Source organism: Penicillium solitum (assembly GCF_028829755.1).
Source record: "Penicillium solitum strain IBT 25940 chromosome Unknown utg000009l_segment0_segment0, whole genome shotgun sequence".
Taxonomy (NCBI): domain Eukaryota; kingdom Fungi; phylum Ascomycota; class Eurotiomycetes; order Eurotiales; family Aspergillaceae; genus Penicillium; species Penicillium solitum.
This window is the reverse complement of record NW_027072128.1, coordinates 3,635,062-3,655,139: the sequence shown is the minus strand read 5'-3', so window position 1 is coordinate 3,655,139 and position 20,078 is coordinate 3,635,062. Positions and strand designations below refer to the sequence as shown.

The 20,078-nt window shown below is 50.3% G+C and overlaps 8 protein-coding genes across 8 annotated transcripts; 5 read left to right on the top strand and 3 right to left on the bottom strand.

Annotated features, from left to right (window-relative positions):
- Positions 1 to 90: 90 nt before the first annotated feature.
- On the top strand, positions 91 to 2,066 carry N7455_012475 (uncharacterized protein; the record flags this gene model as incomplete). The annotated part of the gene is made up of 2 exons (XM_040952863.2): positions 91 to 556; positions 610 to 2,066. 2 exons carry the CDS (start codon positions 91 to 93, stop codon positions 2,064 to 2,066), a joined length of 1,923 nt encoding a protein of 640 aa, XP_040816710.2.
- Positions 2,067 to 2,496: 430 nt separating this feature from the next.
- On the top strand, positions 2,497 to 4,092 carry N7455_012474 (pyridoxal phosphate-dependent aminotransferase; the record flags this gene model as incomplete). The annotated part of the gene is made up of 7 exons (XM_040952616.2): positions 2,497 to 2,625; positions 2,675 to 2,716; positions 2,789 to 3,191; positions 3,246 to 3,451; positions 3,507 to 3,586; positions 3,652 to 3,819; positions 3,879 to 4,092. The coding sequence occupies 7 exons, from the start codon at positions 2,497 to 2,499 to the stop codon at positions 4,090 to 4,092; spliced, it is 1,242 nt and encodes a 413-aa protein (XP_040816709.2).
- A 505-nt stretch (positions 4,093 to 4,597) lies between these two features.
- N7455_012473 (leucine--tRNA ligase CDC60) lies at positions 4,598 to 8,158 on the bottom strand (the record flags this gene model as incomplete). The annotated part of the gene is made up of 4 exons (XM_040952529.2): positions 4,598 to 5,200; positions 5,250 to 5,448; positions 5,519 to 8,019; positions 8,084 to 8,158. 4 exons carry the CDS (start codon positions 8,156 to 8,158, stop codon positions 4,598 to 4,600), a joined length of 3,378 nt encoding a protein of 1,125 aa, XP_040816980.1.
- Positions 8,159 to 8,718: 560 nt separating this feature from the next.
- On the top strand, positions 8,719 to 9,553 carry N7455_012472 (mitochondrial 54S ribosomal protein mL61; the record flags this gene model as incomplete). The annotated part of the gene is made up of 2 exons (XM_040952799.1): positions 8,719 to 8,757; positions 8,978 to 9,553. The coding sequence occupies 2 exons, from the start codon at positions 8,719 to 8,721 to the stop codon at positions 9,551 to 9,553; spliced, it is 615 nt and encodes a 204-aa protein (XP_040816992.1).
- A 392-nt stretch (positions 9,554 to 9,945) lies between these two features.
- Positions 9,946 to 14,546, bottom strand: N7455_012471 (MRX complex DNA-binding subunit; the record flags this gene model as incomplete). Its single annotated transcript, XM_040952790.2, has 5 exons — positions 9,946 to 9,954; positions 10,005 to 13,778; positions 13,841 to 13,931; positions 14,016 to 14,043; positions 14,507 to 14,546. The coding sequence occupies 5 exons, from the start codon at positions 14,544 to 14,546 to the stop codon at positions 9,946 to 9,948; spliced, it is 3,942 nt and encodes a 1,313-aa protein (XP_040816841.2).
- A 171-nt stretch (positions 14,547 to 14,717) lies between these two features.
- On the top strand, positions 14,718 to 16,058 carry N7455_012470 (GATA transcription factor LreB; the record flags this gene model as incomplete). The annotated part of the gene is made up of 2 exons (XM_040952641.2): positions 14,718 to 15,855; positions 15,955 to 16,058. The coding sequence occupies 2 exons, from the start codon at positions 14,718 to 14,720 to the stop codon at positions 15,996 to 15,998; spliced, it is 1,182 nt and encodes a 393-aa protein (XP_040816687.2). The 3' UTR covers positions 15,999 to 16,058.
- Positions 16,059 to 16,573: 515 nt separating this feature from the next.
- On the bottom strand, positions 16,574 to 17,834 carry N7455_012469 (uncharacterized protein; the record flags this gene model as incomplete). The annotated part of the gene is made up of 3 exons (XM_040952602.2): positions 17,435 to 17,834; positions 17,079 to 17,378; positions 16,574 to 17,003 (listed from the first exon to the last, which is right to left on the bottom strand). The coding sequence occupies exons 1-3, from the start codon at positions 17,671 to 17,673 to the stop codon at positions 16,574 to 16,576; spliced, it is 969 nt and encodes a 322-aa protein (XP_040816915.1). The 5' UTR covers positions 17,674 to 17,834.
- A 689-nt stretch (positions 17,835 to 18,523) lies between these two features.
- N7455_012468 (FAD-dependent oxidoreductase) lies at positions 18,524 to 20,053 on the top strand (the record flags this gene model as incomplete). The annotated part of the gene is made up of 3 exons (XM_040952604.2): positions 18,524 to 18,869; positions 19,080 to 19,465; positions 19,585 to 20,053. The coding sequence occupies exons 1-3, from the start codon at positions 18,603 to 18,605 to the stop codon at positions 20,051 to 20,053; spliced, it is 1,122 nt and encodes a 373-aa protein (XP_040816785.2). The 5' UTR covers positions 18,524 to 18,602.
- Between the last annotated feature and the right edge of the window lie 25 nt (positions 20,054 to 20,078).

The following is a 20,078-nucleotide window of genomic DNA, read 5'->3' as shown; positions in this document are numbered from 1 at the left end:
CCCGAACTTGCCATGTGCGCTATCGATAGATAATAGATAACTGTCTCCAAAGAAAAAAAGCTCCGCAACTCCGCAATTTCACACGCCATCATGTCGCTTTGCTCTCGAGGCGCGGTGTTCAGAAACCCAAGATTAAATCTGTTGCGTCTACTTCCAAAGACCATTCCTCGATCCCAGGCGCAAACGCTCTTTTCACCATCACGCGCCGCGCCACAATCCAAAGTCCTTACGGACCTCCGCAGACAATGCCGATGTTTCTCAACAACTCGCTTCCAGCGAGAACAGCCCCAAGCTGAGCCTCAGGTGGACACTCTAGCCGATTCCCTGCCTGTGTGCTGCCCAGGATGTGGCGCATTCTCCCAAACAGTTGAGGCAAACGAGCCAGGATACTATGGTACATCACGAAAGCAGATTCGAAAGCTACTGGCCGTGAGGAAGGAAGCAATTGAATACAAAAACACACAACAAAATGGCGCTATATCCACCGAGGGAGATGACTTGAGCGCACAGCAGAACGATGCAATCGAGGAGGCGGTGCCACCCAAGCCCATTCAAGGTAGGAATTCTAGACTATTGCTCAAGCGCACCATTTGCTGACTAGATACAAAGATGGAGCTTTTCCGGATGAAGCTGTCGATCCCGAGAACAACTTCCTTGGGTCTCCGGGTCGAATCACCGAAGTCTGCGACCGTTGCCACGACTTGATACACCACAACAAGGCAGTCTCTTCGCCTAAGCCGACTATTTTGTCTATACGAAACTATCTGGAAGAGTCGCCGCACAAGTACAACCGTGTTTACCATATCATCGATGCCGCAGATTTCCCAATGTCTCTCGTTCCACGCATTCATTGGGCGTTAGTGCTGCAGGAGCAACGTTCGCGGAACCGACGATCTACCAATGAGAAATATGAACGCGGCAGAAAACTCCCATCCCTTTCGTTTATAATTACGCGATCCGATCTTTTGGCGGCAACGAAAGAGCAGGTAGACTCGAAAATGGATTACATTCGCACAGAGCTACGCGCAGCTTTGGGAAGATCAGGGAGGGAGGCCCGTTTGGGCAACGTGCACATGATTAGTGCGCATCGTGGCTGGTGGACCAAGGAAGTCAAAGAAGAGATCCGAGAGCATGGCGGCGGCATTTGGGTCGTGGGCAAGGCAAACGTCGGAAAGAGCAGCTTCATTGAAGCTTGTTTCCCCAAGGATTCCAGGAATGTGGAGAAAATCGAAGAGTGGGTTCAACGCCGCCGTGATGGAGATGAGCTTCCAAACCAGCGAGATGACACACTTCTTAACCCCGACAGCCTTCTACCCCCTGCCCCTCGCGAGGATCTCTATCCTGTACTCCCAGTCGTGTCTTCCCTTCCCGGCACCACAGTCTCGCCTATCCGTATTCCATTCGGTCGTGGGAAGGGCGAGGTCATCGATTTGCCCGGCCTAGAGCGTGGTCTATTAGAGGACTTCGTTCAGGATGAACACAAGCGTGATTTGATCATGACAAAGCGGATCAAGCCTGAACGTTCGACCATTAAACCCGGCCAGTCTCTTCTGCTTGGTGGTGGTCTTATCCGCATCACCCCGGTGAACCCCCAAGATACCGTCATGTCCGCCAGTTTCCTGCCTCTCGAGTCTCATATCACCAACACACAGAAGGCAATTGACACGCAGGCCGAGGAAAGCCCATACCGGGGAACTGTCATCATGAAAGAAGGAACCGGCAGCACAATAGCCTCAGCCGGTGTATTCGACTTGAAGTGGGACACTACCATCTCAAATCTTCCTACCTCACTCGCCAAAGCTGTCAAGGACAGGGGAATCCCAGTTCCTTCATTGCCATACCGCGTGATGTCGGCGGATATTCTCATCGAGGGCTGCGGCTGGATCGAGCTCAGTATACAAATCCGCAGCAAGCGGGACGCCGAAGACGAACCTTCCTATCCGCAGGTCGAGGTTTTCACTCCCAACGGGAAGCATATTGGGTCCCGGCGTCCAATTGAATGTTGGAACTTTATTGCAGAGAAGAAGAAAATCGACAAGCGCAAACGGCCGCGGACGAGATATTGATTGTTGTGATTTCGGTATATGGATGTGTGTACATTAGGCCATTTAGCATAGCGGCTCGGCGTTTCTCCTCTCTTATACATATTTACAATATTCTTGTACAATATTCTTGTTATGCTACCATCACAGATCTCCATAGTTGGGCTCATATCTACGTTACACAATAAAGTGCTCGTCCCCACGGTCCCCGCAGGTGGGGGCTGGGATTAGCCTTGCACACCTTAATTCATTTAACTTCTTTTCCCACGACGTTATTTCGAATCCCTGTTTATTTTATTCAGTAAGTATTTTCTTTTCAAGTCACTAAGCCGGGTTTATTTGACAGTGCAACTAACTCATCTGATGTTGAAGTCGCTCCAATATTTAGTCTGAATTTCAAAATATATATTGTCCTTCGACAGTCAGCAAATCGACATTCACGCTGGTCTAACCCATGATGTTATCTTCTCGGGGAAGCGAAAATGTCAAGGAACTGGCCAAACCCTGGCGCTTTAGTCTAACCCAGACCTATGACCCAGAGGAGAACCCGACGGGGCTCATCTCATTTGGCATGGCAGAGAATGTATCTATATCCCCCGCAACCTGAAATGCAAAAGCTAACTTCCAACCAGAAACCAATGAGAGCAGAGATAGCCAAATATATCAACGAGAAGGTGCATATTCACCTTCATGTCTACAAATATATACATTGACCAAAAGAATCCCACCCTAACAACCTAACATAGGTCGTCTTTACACAAGATTCCATCAGCTACCGCTCAAGTGCACCAACAGCTGCAAGATTACCAGCCGCTGCAGCAGTTCATTTAAACAATATCCTCAAACCACATACCCCAATTAATGCCGAGGATGTATTCGTTGCAGACTCTCCGACCTCTCTTGGCAGTATGCTGGGATACAGTCTCGCAGAATGCGGGGATGGGATCCTCGTCAGCAGACCCGTATACGGCCGCTTTGAGCTCGACTACGGTGTTGAGTCTGGCGTTGAAATGGTCTATGCTGACACAGCTACGGAAGAGGCGTTCTCTTCTATTTCTGTCGAGAAGTATGAGTTAGCTTTGAAGGCTGCCAAGGAACGGGGTCAGAAGATCCGAGCTGTGCTGCTTGTCAATCCACATAACCCTGTTGGTGAGTTATGTATGCCGCTTCATCCATTGAATTGAACTAACTAGCTACCGACAGGCCGTTGCTACCCAGTTGAGACACTCAAAGCCATTGCCCGATTCTGCAACAGGCATAAGCTCCACCTCATCAGTGATGAAGTCTACGCTTCCTGTGTGTTTGATTCTGGGGACCCCGATGCTGTCCCGTTTACTTCGATCCTCTCGCTGGATTTTACGGAATTGATAGATCCTGATCTGGTCCATGTATTATATGGCTTCAGCAAGGTAGGCATCGGACAATCTCAATAGAAGTACCGAATCTGATGTAATATCATTATAGGACTTTGCTTCTGGAGGCCTCCACCTCGGGTTCTTGGTAACCCAAAACCAGAAGCTTCGTCAAGCCTGCAAAGCAATCCTGTGAGATCTCTATCTGGCATCATGGAAATCTAAACAACGTTTGTTGCAAAACTGACTCTATATAGGAGACTCCACGGTGCTTCACAAGCAGCAGTGACAATTGGCACCACGATTCTAGAAGATCAAGCTTTTGTGTCAAGCTTCACAGCCAAAGCAAGACAGAGGCTCGCTTCAGCCTACCGGATTACAACCTCGGTGCTCAACAAGGAGGGAATCAATTATGTCAAAGGCGGGTGAGTATAAAAACTCAGACGAAGAAACTATTCAAATCCTCATCTAATTCGGCCATCAGAAACGCCGGCTTCTTCGTCTACATCGACTTGTCACCTTATCTCCCCGCTGACGATGGTCTTTCCCCGCGAAATCGAGAATTTGCTCTTGCACGGAGGCTTGTGGATGCTGGTGTCTTCTTGCATCCCGGGGAAGAGCATTCGAGAGATATTGGGTGGTTTCGGTTGGTTTTCTCACAGGAAGAAGATACATTGAAGGAAGGCCTTAACAGGTAAGTCATTTGCTTATTACTCCCGTGCATTTGTTTGGTCGGTTGATTGATGGGTTGTTTTGCGACGTTTATAGGTTATTGGGTGTTTTAAAGTCGAGTGCGTGAAGTGTTCTCCGTGTCATCGTCAAAACCTAAAGATTCAGTGAAGGCATGGCATAGAAAGGGAGAAGGACAATGCAACCACTAACAGACCAAGTCTTTTGATATGGTGTATCTGTGACCGACAGTGGAAGTCCTGCCACAGCACCTGTCATCACAGGTACACAAAGTATGCTTTTTTTGCTACCTAAAAGGTACCTAGCACAGGACGGACACCCCGTGGAATGGCCATTGGGTCCTATTTAGACTTCAGGCCATTTATTTCGTGTATGCTTAGAGGTATAGGGAATAAAACTGGAATATTGAAAATGCTATATGCTATGTGGTTTATTTGATTTTTGCAGAAGTCATCAAGCATGATTTTTTTTCGAAACTGGCAAATGAGATTGTATTTTTCAAAGAAATGTCGTTTATTCGACATTGACAAACTGGAAGGTAGGGGTTCCAGGCACGGCATTCTCGCCGGACAGACCCTCACGCTTCTCACCAGTGCCAACAACCTCACCTGTCTTGCCACCCTCATCAACAGCAATGATCTCAATCTCCTTGAAACCGGAGGTGCGCTTCAGACCACCCACCATTTCGGAAAGAACGGCGAACTCATCGAAAGGAAGCTTGCGATCGAAGACAGTGGCGGGGGACTCGCCAGCGTTGACCAGACGCCGCTTCAGGTTCTGAACGAAGGGCATGGCCTTCTTCATCTCACCGAACTTGCCGACCTTTGCGTTGAGCTCCTTGTCGTTGAAGGAGAGGCTCAGCGAGTCGAAGGAATCGCGGACCAGGTCAATGTACTTCTCCTGCCAATTGGGGTACTTCTTGGCAACAAAGATGGTAAGCTGCTTGGGCTTGCGAGGGTCGAAGGTAATGGCCTTGCCCTTGGAAAGCTTCTTGGTGAAGTTGGCCTCCGAGCCCATGATGTTGCTTGCGGTACTACGGACATAGTTCTGAGCGGCGGTCAGCTCGGGAGAGGGCTCTGGCACGACAGGGAACTGGGCGTGGTGAATAGACTCGGACTAAATGGTGTTAGATCAAGGTTTGGCATGAGGGGAGAAGAAAACTGACCTTCTTAAGAACCTCGAGCCAGATGTGCTCAGCCCAGTGAGGAGTAATGGGTGCGAGCATCAGAGCCTGCAGCTCAATGTAGCGCAGAATGGTGTCACGATGCATACCAACGCCAGCAGCGGTGGAAGCCTCACGGTAGCTGTCACGGGAGCTAGTGAAGTCATATAGACCAGACTTAAGAGCAAGCTTGAAGTTGGTGCTAGATAGAGAGTTAGTTATCGATGTCAATGAAGTAGATAAGAATGCAAAGCAGTGGAATGCAAACTTACTCCTGGTAGTGCTTCTGGGTCTCGCGGACCAGGCTGTTGAGTTCGTTGTTGAAGAGCTTGTCAGCGAAGGCATCAGCAGGGCCTGTGCGCAGAGTCTCGTCCTTAGCAACCTCCTCGATCCAATCCTTCAAGGTGTGGAGACGCAGGATGTTACTGTTGGCAACAGACTCCTCGAAGTTGGCATCTTCAATGCTGTCACCAGCATCGGCAAATGCAATACGGGTAGCATCGGCACCGAACTTGTCAACGGCATCCTTGAGAGTCAGGAAGTTACCGGTACTCTTACTCATCTTCTCACCGTTGAGGAGCAAGTGGCCGTTGGCGCGAACACCACGGGGCCAGTACTCCTTGGGGAAGAGAGCAATGTGGATGTAGAGGAAGAACGTCAAGTGGTTCTGGATCAGGTCCTTGCCGGAGACACGGACATCCAGAGGGTACCAGTATTCGAATTCACGGCGCATTTTCTGCAGAGATTCCTTGCTAATTCCACTCTTGGTGACAAGTTCGTCGCTAATCTCCCGTCTTGTGAAGATGTAATCCCAGACCTCGTCAGTCATCTGCTCCGCGGTCACCTTCAGGGGGCCGGTCGTCTTACCGTACCGGTCACCGTGAAGGAGGTGAGCAATGGTGTAGTAGGCCATGTAGACGGTACTGTCACTCAGACTCTCAACCAGGAACTGCTTGTCCCATGGCAGTTGGGATCCGAGACCGTAGGTTCTGGCACATGCCCAGCGGTTAAGCCAGGACAGGTTCTTCTCGAAACCGTTCCTGCATTCGGCGGAGTAGGTGTTGAGGTTGTTGACGACGTGGTTCAGGGTCTCCTGCTGCCACTCGGCGTCATTCTCACCGTAGTTCAGGAACCACTGGCCCAGATAAGCAACAACACAGTCGTCACCACTACGGCTGACGACCTTGCCCATGGGGTCGGCGAAGGGGAAGGCATCACCACTGTCGTAGAGGTCCTTGCGGACCTTGTCCTTAGCCTCACTGACAGGCTCGCCCTTGTACTTGCCAACTAGCAAAGTACCCTTGTAGAAACCTTCCATGTAGGCCAAATCCTTGGCCTGGGCAAGCTGGGTGACGTCCTTGGGAGAGTTGATCTTCAGCTCCTTGACCAGAGCAGGGGCGGTCAAGTTGCCGTAAGTGGGAGTGTCAATGAGCGGGAAGATCTCCAGCTCAGCCCACTCCTTCTGGATGCCATAGTACTCAGCCTTCTTCGCCAGGTCCATCAGGGTGGCGTAATCGTCAGGGCTGTCGGAGGGGACAGAGGTAACAACACCAGTACCCTTAGCTGCCGAAACACTATCCATGGGCAGGATGCGGATACCCTCGGTGTGGAAAGACAAAGGTGCGTTGACTAGTGTTCCAATGAAGGCGGAACCCGGTACCTCCAGAACCTGGGGAAGCTCGTCTTGGGTCTTAGGGAACTTATCGCCAAAGAAGTGGCCCTGGAAGGCCATGTTCCAAGCAGCACGCTTGGTCACGACAATGTACTCCTTCTCCTTCAGCTTGAAGAGACCGTAGTTGATCTTTGGGCCGACGAAGCAGCTAGTCTGGCCATACATGGTCTCGGGACGCAGGGTAGCGGGAACGAAGTATACCTTAGCGTCATCCTCGACCTTTCCTTTCACGAGCTCTGCCATTTTAGGCGACCACTCCTTAACCTGGAGCTTAATCGCGGAGTATTCCTGAGGGCCAATGCCCTCGCCCTCGGTGCGGTCGTGGTCCATGCAAGGTTGACCGTCCTTAGGCGAGTAGACGGTGTAACGGTTGCCGTACATGATCTTGCCGAGCTCGTGCAGGCGGTTCATCTGCCAGCGCACGAAAGCATCGTAGTAGGGGTTGGCGTCGGTGGTGACGAATTGACGGCGCCAATCGACACGGGCACCCATGCTGTCAAGATCACGGATAGCAAGAGGAGGGAAGTGGTCGAGCCAGTGGGCAGCGTCGGCAAATTTGTGGATTTCCTCCAGAGGAACGCCAATTGCCAGCATGATCTGGAATTGGTACTTCATCTTCACGGTCTTGGCAGCGGCCTTGCTCTTCTTGCCGGAGAACTTCTCGGCTGCCTCAGTCTTGACTTCTTGTGTGGGAGCTGCGAGGAGATCCTGCGCGGCCTCTGCCTCCTCATTGTATCCCTCGAAACCCTGGCCGAACTTCTTCACCTCGTTGGCGAGCTTATCGGCACAGGCCTTGATAGGCATACCGGTGCAGTGGAAGCCCAGAGGGAAAAGGGCACGCTTGCCCTCCATGCGGGCAAATCCAGCCATGAACTCCACCTTACTAGCAGTGAAGCTGTGTCCGGCGTGCAGAGTACCGTTCATGTAAGGGTAGGCCATAGTACCGAAGAACTTAGGGTACTTCTCACGGAGCTCGGCGGGGGTCATGGAGCCCTGGGGGGCTTCCTCGAAGGAGGGCGCATCGACTTCGAAAATCTTGTTGTCCTTCCATTGTGCTTGGTACTTCTTTTCGATTGCGACTAAAGTGTCTCGCTTTTCGGTCTGGAATGGGAAATGTCAGTTAGTAAATTAAAATCGGGCCATGGTGGGGGAGGGGCATATCAACATTTTCCAGTTTGAGGGTGTTCTTTGAGCTGTTGCTCGGATCGAGCTCAGCTGCGGATGCAACTGCGGCGGCCATTTTTTCTGATTGTCAGAATTGGCCTATAATTCCCTTGAAGAGCGGAGGGGAACAAAAGAAGCGCGGGGCGATGATATAAAATCTGTTTGTTCAGTTTGTGAGTCAAGGTATTGCGAGCGTATTGTATTTTACGGGGGGGGGGACTCCACACTGCAGATGGCCTTTAGAATATGGTAACGATGGGTAAAGATGGATTGGTATGGAAAGAAGATGAGAAGTCAGAGAACTTGACTAGAGATATATACCTACTTAGATATTTAAGTGAGTCATAATATGAGTCTTTAGTCCTTACTTGTCTCTAGAGTGAGATTTAACTAGTTCTATGTGACCTGATCAATACCATCTATAGATTGCGTCGCACGTGACTATCACGGAGCAACTTCTTCGCCGACAAGCGCATCTGCGATAAATTTCCCCGATCAACAAACTCGCAATTCCGGTCATATACTACTTATTCTTGAGCCTGAATCTTGCCAATTAATCTCGCACTCTTGACTTATCCCTATACCCGCACATCTCATCGCATAAGGGCCGATCCCTGTGCGGAACAGCCTTTCATCATGGTCAACTTGTTCAAGCGGCTTCGCAAGCTGCAAACTGTATGTATAGCTTCTATGGGCTCTCCCTCTCAGAGCTCTCCAAAGTAACGCGGAATTGATGGACTAACGTATAATGTTCTCATCAACAGAGAGTAAGCCGAAACCCCATCCCTTGACATCTCCGATCCTGCAACCTCCGAGGCCGAACTCGCGTTGTCTTCCACGGTCTAGCCTACATGCAACCAATCCAATCAACTGACTCGTTATTTCACTGTTCCAGATGCTCCAGGCCAAAATTGGCACCGGTGCAGCCATCTTCCCCAGCCTCGCCTCCGCATCAAAAGAATTCCCAGCCGTTACCCGACTCCACCTCACATATGCACGCAAGATCGACCAGGGCCATGCCGGCGCGCGGCATTTCTGGCGTAACTGCCTTCCACGACTGAAATATCACAACCCCGGCGTGCCAATGTCTGTGACACAAACCTCCAACCAGCAAGGACCCGCAGCATTGACAATTTACTTCGCCGAACGGGTCGGCAGCGCCGCAACGGCCCTCGCAAACGAAAAGAAGGTCATCGATGAACTTGCCCCGGCCCCCGAGGCCAACGAGCAATCGGCCGTTCTGGATATCAAGAACCGCACGTACCAGCAGATCTGGGATCGTGTGCAAGCCATGACGAACGCGAAGGTGGTCCCCGCCAATAGCGAGGATATCGCGCTGTCACAGAAGTTGGCGGAGATCAAGAAGAAGTCTGGTCCGGATCGTGAGCGTGTGCAGGCTATCCGCCAGGCCAAGAAGGACCAGGAGCGCATGCTCGCTGAGGCTAGAGGCCAGGTGGATAAGCAGGTGTAAGATAGTGCTGTTTTGTTCTAGTGTTGTTTTTGGATTCGATTGATCCATCCAACTGGTTTCTTCGTCTTGAGAAACCGGCTGTCTGTAGCATAGCATCTTTTTTCCCTTACGACTGTGTACTATTTCTTGGGAATATTTTTTTAATGCGCATGTTGCATTCTCTTGTTATTCAGATTTCGTTCACGCTCAATTAGATGGAGGCGCATAGGTATCAAAAAACAATAGCAATAAATTGTAAATTCAACATCACTTGATAATATCAACGCCGAAGTATACTTGTTTTGAAAACGGCCTAAAACAGATTGGAGAAAGAGATTACCCCAGGCAAGAATATGTAGCCAGTAAAATGTCCGAACAACAACTGGAAGAAGAGGGTGCATTTGCGAGAAGTGTTACATGACCTGGAACATTGTTAGCAAGAACAAGTACCTAAAGACTATTGAAGACATACCTCAGCGATTGACTGCCGCTCAATGATCGATTTCTGTCTCTCGTTACGCGAAACACGGTAGTAATAGTCACTGAAATCACCACATTTCATATGGCGCAGGAATTCTTCATCGTGGGTGATGACAATCAATTGGAAGTTGGCCTGCTGCTGGCGAGTGCGGATAATGTCATGTAGTGACTCCGCCAGAGAACGAATATTGTCCCGATCCAGGTTTGTAGTAGGCTCATCGAGAGCAATGAGACCGCAATTGACACCGAAACATTCTGCAAGGGCAAGACGAATGATGATACTAGCCAGAACCTTTTGGCCTGCACTGCATCGGCCTCGCATGTCCATCTCGGCGCCTGACTTGACCATGCAGACGCGGTAATTGTACGATCGATTGCCCTTGGCGTTCTCGTTGTCGGACCGGATGAGGATTGTGTCGACATCCGTTCCGCGATAGGTCTTCTGCCACAGTTCACCAGCGATGGCGTTGATTTCTGCCATCTTCAGACCGTGGTATTGCATAATTGCTTTGTCAAGAGCACCACCGTATCGAGCCAGATCTTCGACGGCGGCTTTGGTGGTCTCGACCTTGATGTGGGATTCCTTGTATTTTGAAGATGCATCCTTATAATCTGTGTTCCAGTCCGCCAGCAGCTGCATCAACTGGTCGTCCTTGGACTTCATTTCGCCCATCTTGCTCGCCTGTTTGGCAGCTAGGGCATTGTGTTCACGAGTCCAACGTTCTGACTCTTGCTTGAAACGACCTCGGTCCACTTCGGCATTTTGCGCTTCTAGTTGCTCAACTTCTTCAACAACTGTGTTGAGAGATCGAGTGGCTTGGCGATATGTCAAGTTGTCGGAGTATTGCCGCTTTGTGTTTTCACTGTCCTTAAGTTGGGTCGAGATTTTGTTGATCTCCTTCGTGATCTCGCTTTGATCGGCTTCGAGTTTGCCAATTTCAGCTTCAATTTCTTGAAGCTCCCGCTTGCTTCGTTCAAGCTGGCCCGGACCTCCCCGTTGATTGTACGAGTTGATATCGTCATTGGCAAGGTCAAGCTGATGGATGTTCTCAGATAAGCGATTGATCTCGTGCTGCAGATCTCGTTCACGCTCGTCGGCTTGCTGGCTGATATCATCATAACGGGCCTGGGCTTGAAGCAATTCCGGCGTGAGACTTTCGATATCTCGATCTGCCTTCTCAATTGCGTCCCGCTGCTGATTATTGAGTTTCTTGAATTCCTCCATCCGGACGGTCAGGTCCGCTTTCTTTTCCAGTTGGAATTTGGCATTGTCAAGGTTGCTCTTCACATCTCTAAACTCAAGCTCGAGCTTGTTGATTTCTGACCGCGTCTTGTCTTTCTCATTTGTCACTTTCGTAAGAGTCTTTTTCAACTCCCGCGACTTTTCATTGATGGATGCGATTTCCTCCTGGATATCTTCCAGGGTACGAGCAGTGGAAGCGTCTTGCTGTTTTGCAGAAAGCTCTTGAATTTGTGATTTGATCGTCTTGATCTCAACATCGTAACGTGCAATAGTGCTCACTGTCTTAGCAAGCCCCTCGACGTCACGCTTGCTTTCTGTCTTCTCGCTGACCTTTCCGTCCTGGGTTTCCAGCTTCTCCAGAAGCTGGTCACGCTGGGATTCGGATTCTTGCTCTTCTTGTTCAAGCTCGGGGATGACAGTCTCTGACAAACGGACCCAAGTGTCGTAGGATGAACTAGCGGCGCGCGCAGTTTCGAGATCCTCTTCAAGGCCCTTCAGGGTCTCGTCTTCGGCATCAAGGCCAGCCCTCTTGACTAGGGCGTCCAGCTTCTTTGTGAAGGTCTGGAGTTCCGCCTCGTTTTTGAACGATCTTTGACATGTTCGACACAGCTTGGTACGCTTGGCAGCATCAAGACATTTGGTGAGATACTCTCCCATTCCGGCATATTGATCGGCATCTTTGCGAGCGAGATCGTACTGTCCCTGGCGCTCCTTCACAATTTCGGGGTATTCGGAAGGCTCTGCGTCGACTGCTTCATGAATTTCCTTCACGCACTCATCAAGTTCCTTTTGCCGTTGCTTGAGGTTCTTCTTGGCTGTCTTAAGTTTGAACTCTACGTGCTCCAATTCTCGGCTCACGCCGTCGCGCTCTCGCTCGGCATCGACCACCTGCTTTGATTCACTATCGAGAGCTTGCTGGAAGCCTCGCTCCAGTGTCTCAGGCTTCCAGTCTGGACCAACGACCTTCTCAAGGCGATCACCATGAGCCCCTTTCATCGTTTGTAGACTGCGTTCACGATCCTTCGATTCTTTCTTGAGGTGGTCCAGGCGAGCCAACTCCCCAGCCTTCTTGGTTGAATCAATGAGCTCGGTGTTCAATCTCGAGCTTTCATCCTCAAGACGACGGATCTCCGCATTGGTATCCTGAATATCTTGATCCCAGGAAGCAGTTTTGGCTCGTTCTTTTGCTTGCTCAAGGTTTGACGTGATATCCTCGACCTTTGACTCAAGCGCGGCTTGGAAGCCCTCATCAACCTCGATTTCATTGAGCTTTTTTTGATAACTTGTTGCCTCCTTGTCATTCGCTGCGATCTGTCGTTTTGCCGCGTTCTTGGTCTCTTGGAGTGCAGACTTAGTTTGCCCAATCTCATTCAATGTTTCTTGAACCTCACGGAGCTCTTTCTGGGCTTCACGCTTCACACGGTCCAGAGATTGGTTCTGGTCTCTTAGAAGGCGTTTGATCTTCTGCATGAAGGCGTCAATTTCAGACTGATCCATTTTCTCGCCAAGGCCACGGATGCTGTTGGCGCGAGCAATCTCATTGATCATGTTTTGGCGCCTTTGAGACTGGCGCTCGAAATTGGCCTTGTCGTTCTCAAACTTTCCATTCTCGGCTTGTTTCAGGCCAAGGCGGTGCCGAGTCCGCTCGATTCGCTCCTTAATTTCCATATAGTTCTCCTTTTGAGACTCTTCTTGTTGCTGGTATTGGATCTGCTTCGTTTCGAATTGCTCCAGAGTAGATTCAAGCCATTCATCGGAGTCATCAAGCTCAACCAAATGTCTCTTAAGGTTGTCAATGGTGGTTTGGATACTCTTAGCTTCGATGCGCTTTCCCTCAAGAGCACCAAGGACCTGAGCATAACTTTCTGATTGTGTCCAAGCCTTATCAGCAAGCTCCGCGACACGCCGCATCTCTTGCGACATCCGCTGGGTTTCTTCGCGCAAGCCCTCGATTTCATCCTGAAGCTTGACGGATCTTTTTTCAGCACGGTCTGCCTTATCTTTGTCTTCTTTCGCATGCTGCTCCATGATCTTAAATTTGCCAAGCTCCTCGTTCTGCTTCTTTCGCAGTGCTTTGATATTGTCGATGGCCTTAGTGTACTTCATAGCCTCAAATATTTCATCAAACCTCTTTTTCAGCACGGAAGGTTCGCTCATTGGCCACAGACTTTCGTCCTGGTGGCAGAAAATGACCGAATCCAGCACGGCCTTTGACACACCCAGATACTGCGGCATTATTTGGTCCAGCTCAGCCACTCGCGATGAGATAGCCGTGCGTTCGCCATTTTTGACCATAAGCAGCTGGCCTTCTAGGGTCTTCTGCTGTCGTGTTGTCTTCTTGACCGTAAGCTGTAGACTGCGCGTGGCAACCATTTTCGCCCCGGAAGTGGCCTTGAATGACAGCTTCACCTGGGCCAGTACCTCTTTCTCGCCACATAGTTTCGGGTCGTGGATAAAAGCACCGCCTTTGCTGTTCGGAGGGAGATCGCCCGTTGTGGCATATTTGAGACACTCGATGATGGTCTAGATCCGCGTCAGTTCCCCGCTGGTCGCAAGTTCTAGTCGCCCATTTCGCCATTTCATACCGTCTTTCCTGAGCCATTGTATCCAACAATCAATGTAAGGGGGGTGTGGAACTGGATTGTTTCGCTGCGCGTATTATCGAAGGAGCGGACTCTAGAACAAGCGCGGTTTGATGAGCATGAGTGTAATTACTCTCCGCGGTGGTTGCACGTAGATTGTAAACCTTGAGAGACGTACCCCAGGATAGAGAGCTTATCGATCTTCGCTATAGTATGTTAGATGACTGTTAGATCCTTCTTCTTTTTTCTCGCCGAGGTATAGAGCTGTTGCACTTACACCTAAAACCCAGTTAGCATCGCGACACGAGGCGGGGAATTATCAGCACGTACATTTTGAAGAAAAGCGATGGGAGGGGCGTTCGAGCCCTTTGGCCGTTAGCTTCACCGAATACAATCGAATACAAGCTGAAACAGAAAGAACTGAGATATGAAGGTGCTCGGATCGCCGTTGATTGTGATCGATCACATAGTCCCGCGTCAAGGCGACACGAAATCACGTGAATTGTACTAAGTGCAAAAGGCCCACAGGGATCGGCGGTATTTTGTCAACCAGCAATGGCCGGCTCTTATTTCCCCAGTTATCTCTTTTCAGCGAGATCCAGACCCTCAGCGAGACGATGTGTAGATCCCGAGAGGCACATTGTTCAACCCCCTTTTGACCGAATGTACCGAATTTGCCGCCTCGAATCTGGAGAATGAACCATTTCATTCGCGACGCCCACTCTACTATATCCGTCCCCTCGTGCGGCCATTGTCTTTTAAACAAATCCCCTGGCTTTTTATAAGAGACGTCGGATTCTGTAGCGCTCAAACATATCAAGCGCAAGCGTGCCATTATACCTCCCTCGTTTTGCTTTGATTTCTCTATGCTGCACTCGATATGGCTCTGAGCCGCTCACAACCCTATGAGAGTATGCCTCTACCAACCTCCCAGATGCGGTTGGGCCCCAATGATGGGCATCCAGGGTACGCAATGGAGCAACAGCAAGTTCATGGATCCTACGGTGGGCACTACGGGGTGCAAGGTGCTCAACACGGGGGATATCAGGGCGTACAACACGATGCAGGCTGGACGGAGCGAGTTCTCGATGAAATGAAGGATATGCTACTTCTCCTCACACCCGAAGGCCGAATCACCTACGCCTCACCATCGTGCAACAATATCACCGGTCGTGTCGCCAAACAACTGGAGGGAAGTAACCTGGCACAATACATTCATGAGGACGACCAGCCAATCTTCCAGAGAGACTTAGACGATTCAGTCGCCGCGAACCAATCGTTCCGCACCCATTTACGATTCCACAAGACCAACAGCACGTATTGTCTCATGGAGGCCTATGGTCACCCACATCTTGCAAACCAGGATGCGCGTCAGGCGGAGAGAAACACGCCCGCCAACGAGCGCTGCACTGGCTTTTTCCTTGTGTGCCGACCATATTCCAACAAGGTCTCGCAGCTCCTTGACTCTTTTTTGGAACACAAGATTGAGAACGCACGTCTGATCCAACAGATTGCCAAATTGAAGCAAGAAGAAGAAGAAGATGCGACCGCGACTCGGGTGGCCTATCCTAGGAGCGACCAGGAGATTTGCGCCCCCGTGACCGAGAACCAGAACCAACAATCCTCTCGTTCAGGGGAGATATCTAGTGATCCTGATACTACGGACACCATGGGGCCGAACTCGGATGAATCCGACACGGGCCAATCGTTGGGATATCAGACAGAGCCCAATACCCGCGAACGTTACTCACACATCGATGGCATCGAAGTCATGACCGGCCTGGACTATGCAAAGGGCGAGAGATCACAAGGCCTCAGCACAGGTGTCAGCCTTGGCCGTCTTGTACATTGCGATATCGACATCACCACTACTGCTGACCAAGAGCGCAACGCTCAGGAAGGTGACCGCCGTAAAAGGCTCAAGGCCCAGCATGTCTGTAGCGACTGCGGAACGGCAGACTCGCCAGAATGGAGAAAGGGGCCTAACGGGCCTAAAACCTTGTGCAATGCTTGTGGCTGTAAGTTTTATCCACCGCCTCTTGTAACCCCCCGCTCACCTGCTTGTAACCTATCTACTCTTGGCACATAATAAGCTAACCCAGTTGCGTTTTTCTTAGTGCGCTGGTCTAAGAAGGAGAAGAAGCGCCAGGAATCGGCCTAATTTTCAGTTCGCGGTGTATTTGCTTTTCTCGGGCTGGTGACCTTCCAAGGTTTTTTCTCCACCGTCTTGCATGTTCACCTCAAGATACCCCCTCAACTTTTCGGGCGCTTTGTCAGTCAAGCATCGTGTTCATTTTTGCTGGATTTTCAATGATATTCAGATGAGCCCCATGCTGGCTATCGCATGGGTGATGATGTTATGTCCTGTGAGATCGATCTCTTTGGTTCAATGTCTATAGCTGGCCGTGATCTATTTTACAAACAGTGTGTACTAAGCACTACGGAATGTATATGTTTTCCCTTGGTAACTCAAGATTTGATTATGGGAGATTAAATGATTTTCGACAGAGTCGGAGCAAATCAAAAATACAACGCCGAAGATGATGACAGTATATACTGAGGGCTTATGGACTTTTGTCCAGTAAAAGGTAAGCCCACTGACAGGGCGGAAGGAATGGAACGAACCCGTCTAAACGCCATGCTTGCCCGGTTAAATAATGAAGGTGATGTATGGGCAACAACAAGTGGTATCACAAAAGCAATTTCTCACGAATAACAATTCAACACTGAGTCCATTCAGGCTTTAGCAGCCTTCTTTGGCGGCGGCGGGAAGTACATCGGCGATCCTTTCGAACTCTCCGGGCTGACCTCATGCGACTGTGGTGACGGGTATTGGGGCTGAGTCGCGCCAGAGTTGTTCCGCAGCGGGAGGTCCGAGGCAGTACTGCCATTACCAAGTCGGTTGAAGGCCAGTGTGCGGGGTGCGAAGGGTGAGATATTTCCCCCAACAGCCATGGGTGGAACGCCCGGGGTGCGAGGAACCATGCCTGGTCCTTGAGGCATTGAGCCGGGGGTCATGGGGATCATGCTGGGAGACTTGATGATCTCTTCTTCGAACTCCTTCTCGATGCGACGCTCTTCTCTCTGCTCCAGGATCGCTTCCCGCTCTTCGGGGGTGATGAAACAGGAGTGGACATTGAAGCCGAGGATAACTACATAGTGGATACTGAGGGGGCTGTTAGCTAACTATTTCCTCGTGGAATGGGGAGTAAGGGAATATTAGTGGGAAGGTCAAACTAACATCATGACGACGGTCACAGCAAACAGCGCTTTGGCTTGCATGCAGTATCCAACATTGGACTTTTTGAAGGCGACACTGCAACTCTTCGCAATGTACCACGGAGCTCCTGGCTGGGGATGTTTAGGGTCTGACATGTCAGACCCAGCCTGGTACACGGCTGACACGATATAGAGAATCATCAGGGATGCGTGAACAACGACCGCAACAGGGGGATAAAATAGGTTCATCCAGTGGGTAGGCAATTTTGTGATGAGGAAGAAAGTGCTCAAAACACCGAGGACAAGGTTGTAGCTGGTCATACTGTTCCCAGGGTCAGCGGCCAGTTCTTGAATATTTGAGCATAGTGGGTAACGTACAAGCTGGACCAAACCATGGGGGCCTTGAACGGTTTGTAGTTTGCTGCTGCATACAGTGCCTCGTTTGGAGCACTGTTGAATCCATTGTCCGCTCCATCTTGCCATAACAATGTCTGGTATAGATTGTGGGAAGCGATACCCGTCAATGTCAGCATTACGATGGTGAGCGGAAACTCCCCGGCCATCAACCAAAGGACGAGCTTGTGGTTCCTATGCTTCTTTGGAAACATGAACTGCATTTTGGCGGTGGATTCGGAAGATTCGCAAGAAAAATCGACTCTATTTTCCTCAAGCTGACCGTTCGACCGAAGCGCTTATGGAAAAATTAAAGCTGTGTCCTATGCGATTTAACCAGACCGGCTGGCTAAGACATACAGTCTGTCGCGCGTAAAGGGCCAAATACTTCAGTGTGGGAGAGAAGATCAAAAAAAGTAGAAGAACAGAAGTCTGGGCGACCCGGAGGACGAGCGTTAGATATGAGCTCGAGACCAACGAGTGGCCGAAGGCACAAGCCATCGCATGCAGGAGGGGGCACGAATCAGCATGGGAAGACGGTGCAGAGGGATTGATGTGTGTCTGGGAGGTGCATCTGGCCAATGCTTGATGGCGGCAAAGCGCCAGCGCAAGTAGCAACCCGGGGTCATCACACCAATGAGACGACAGGAATCGAGGGAACACCACCGGTCGTCACACGCTAGACGGTGTGATAGGATGGCTGATCTGCATGGAGCCCTCATCACATAATTCCCCTCAACAGGATCAGCAAAACCTTGGCAATCCGAGGGAACTTGCAGCTTTTAGTGCGTAGCACCTGGCGAAACGCTGATGTGGGGGGTGATGTGAGTCGCATCTGTGACTATGCAGTGGACTATACATATACCCATGTTAGCCCCGGAGTCAGAAAAATGAGAACAAACAAAGAGGATGGATGGTCTCTCATTTGTGATAGCCATAACCATCGCTAATTCCTAGTTTCTCGAATTCGAAACATTGAAGTCGCCGAGTGATGAATTGTTGTAGAGAGGAAGTCATGTGGTCGGCAGTTCCCAAACCGTGACTGACTTGGTCTCATATTCAAAGACTACAATCCATCTTTTAAACTGGGAATTTATCAACTAAATCCAGCCAATTACACCCTTGTAACTTGATAAATATTTGATATATCTTGATGAAGTCGTTCCAGTCCTTGTGTCCGCTTGCTCTTCGCTCAACCATTCCACTCCGCATCATCCGGCCTAGTCAACTTGGATTGCGCTCCATCTCAAGAACCACGGGCGAAATGACTTCTCAAAGAGACGACTCAATTCCCCACGAGCTGCGCACAGCTGCAGAGCCCCGGCAGAATAGACTACATCCAGTGCGACTATCGCACATCGAACAGGTCAACCCCTCTGTTCGGCTACTACAGTTCGCTCTGCCTCCCCCGGAGAATAATGTATGGTTTTCTTTTCTTATCCACTGCCTCTTTGGATATGTCCCTATCTCCCGTATCTTGTACATCAAGCCCGGCTGTCACGCCCCGGGGCTGGCTGTTCTCCTCGCGCTGTTGGATATATATGCCCCGCACCGCCAGTAGTTCCAATCACACCTGGGCATCTACTATCACACACTTTCACCCAAGAGACGCCACTAACACATTTCATAGGATAGCAATCAACAGCCATTCAGCTTCCTCCCGGGCCAATGGCTTGATGTCCATATTCCCTCCATAGCCCAAGCGGGTGGCTTCACTATCACCTCCACCCCGGCAGATGCACAAGTACTACCATCGCCAGAGGCTTCTATAGACTCATTAGCTGGCGAGGCACTAGAACCGTCTTCAGAATCTCAAGGGCGACCACCATATGTGGAACTGGCTGTACAAGACTCGCCAGGTAACCCATCCGCCGCATGGCTATGGAGACCAAAAGAAGAGATCCTAGGCAAGGAGCTAAATATCCGAGTTGGCGGAAGCTTCGTCTGGCCTCCCACTGGAGTTGATGTTAATGATGTTAAGAATGTCGTCTTCGTTGCGGGTGGTGTTGGTATCAAGTAAGTGACACACTCCTCAAACATCATCCGATATCTCCGGGGTATACAAATGTACACCAGCACAAACCAAGGCCTCATTTGTTTCAATCCCTCATGAGCAAATTTTAACACATTCTCAGCCCTCTGATATCCATGCTCTCCCACTTAAACAACAACGAACCCCACACTCCTAACCCAAGAACCATCCACATTCTATACTCCAGCCGCCTGCCGCAAGATCGAGACACAGCCTCGGCAGACACAGCACTAGACCAGATCCTGTTTCTCCCACGTCTGCGCCAGATAGTCCGATCTCAAGAGAGTTCGCATCGGCTCCGCATCTCGCTGGACCTTTTCCTTACGGACTTGGCCTCATCGCCTGATCTGCTCTCAACTGTGTCTCCTTCCGATCTCAAGATTCACCGAGAAAGGATATCCGATCATGATCTGCGCTCTGCGGCCGTGGGTACAGGTGGTGAGTTGGATTCTCGGGGCACAGTATGCTATGTGTGCGGACCGCCTGGTATGACTGATTCCATTGTGGAGAGATTGGTTGAGATCCTAGGGGATGGCGGGGAGCAGCGAGTTTTCTTTGAGAAATGGTGGTAAGGATGGGGTCAGACTGGTAGTGATG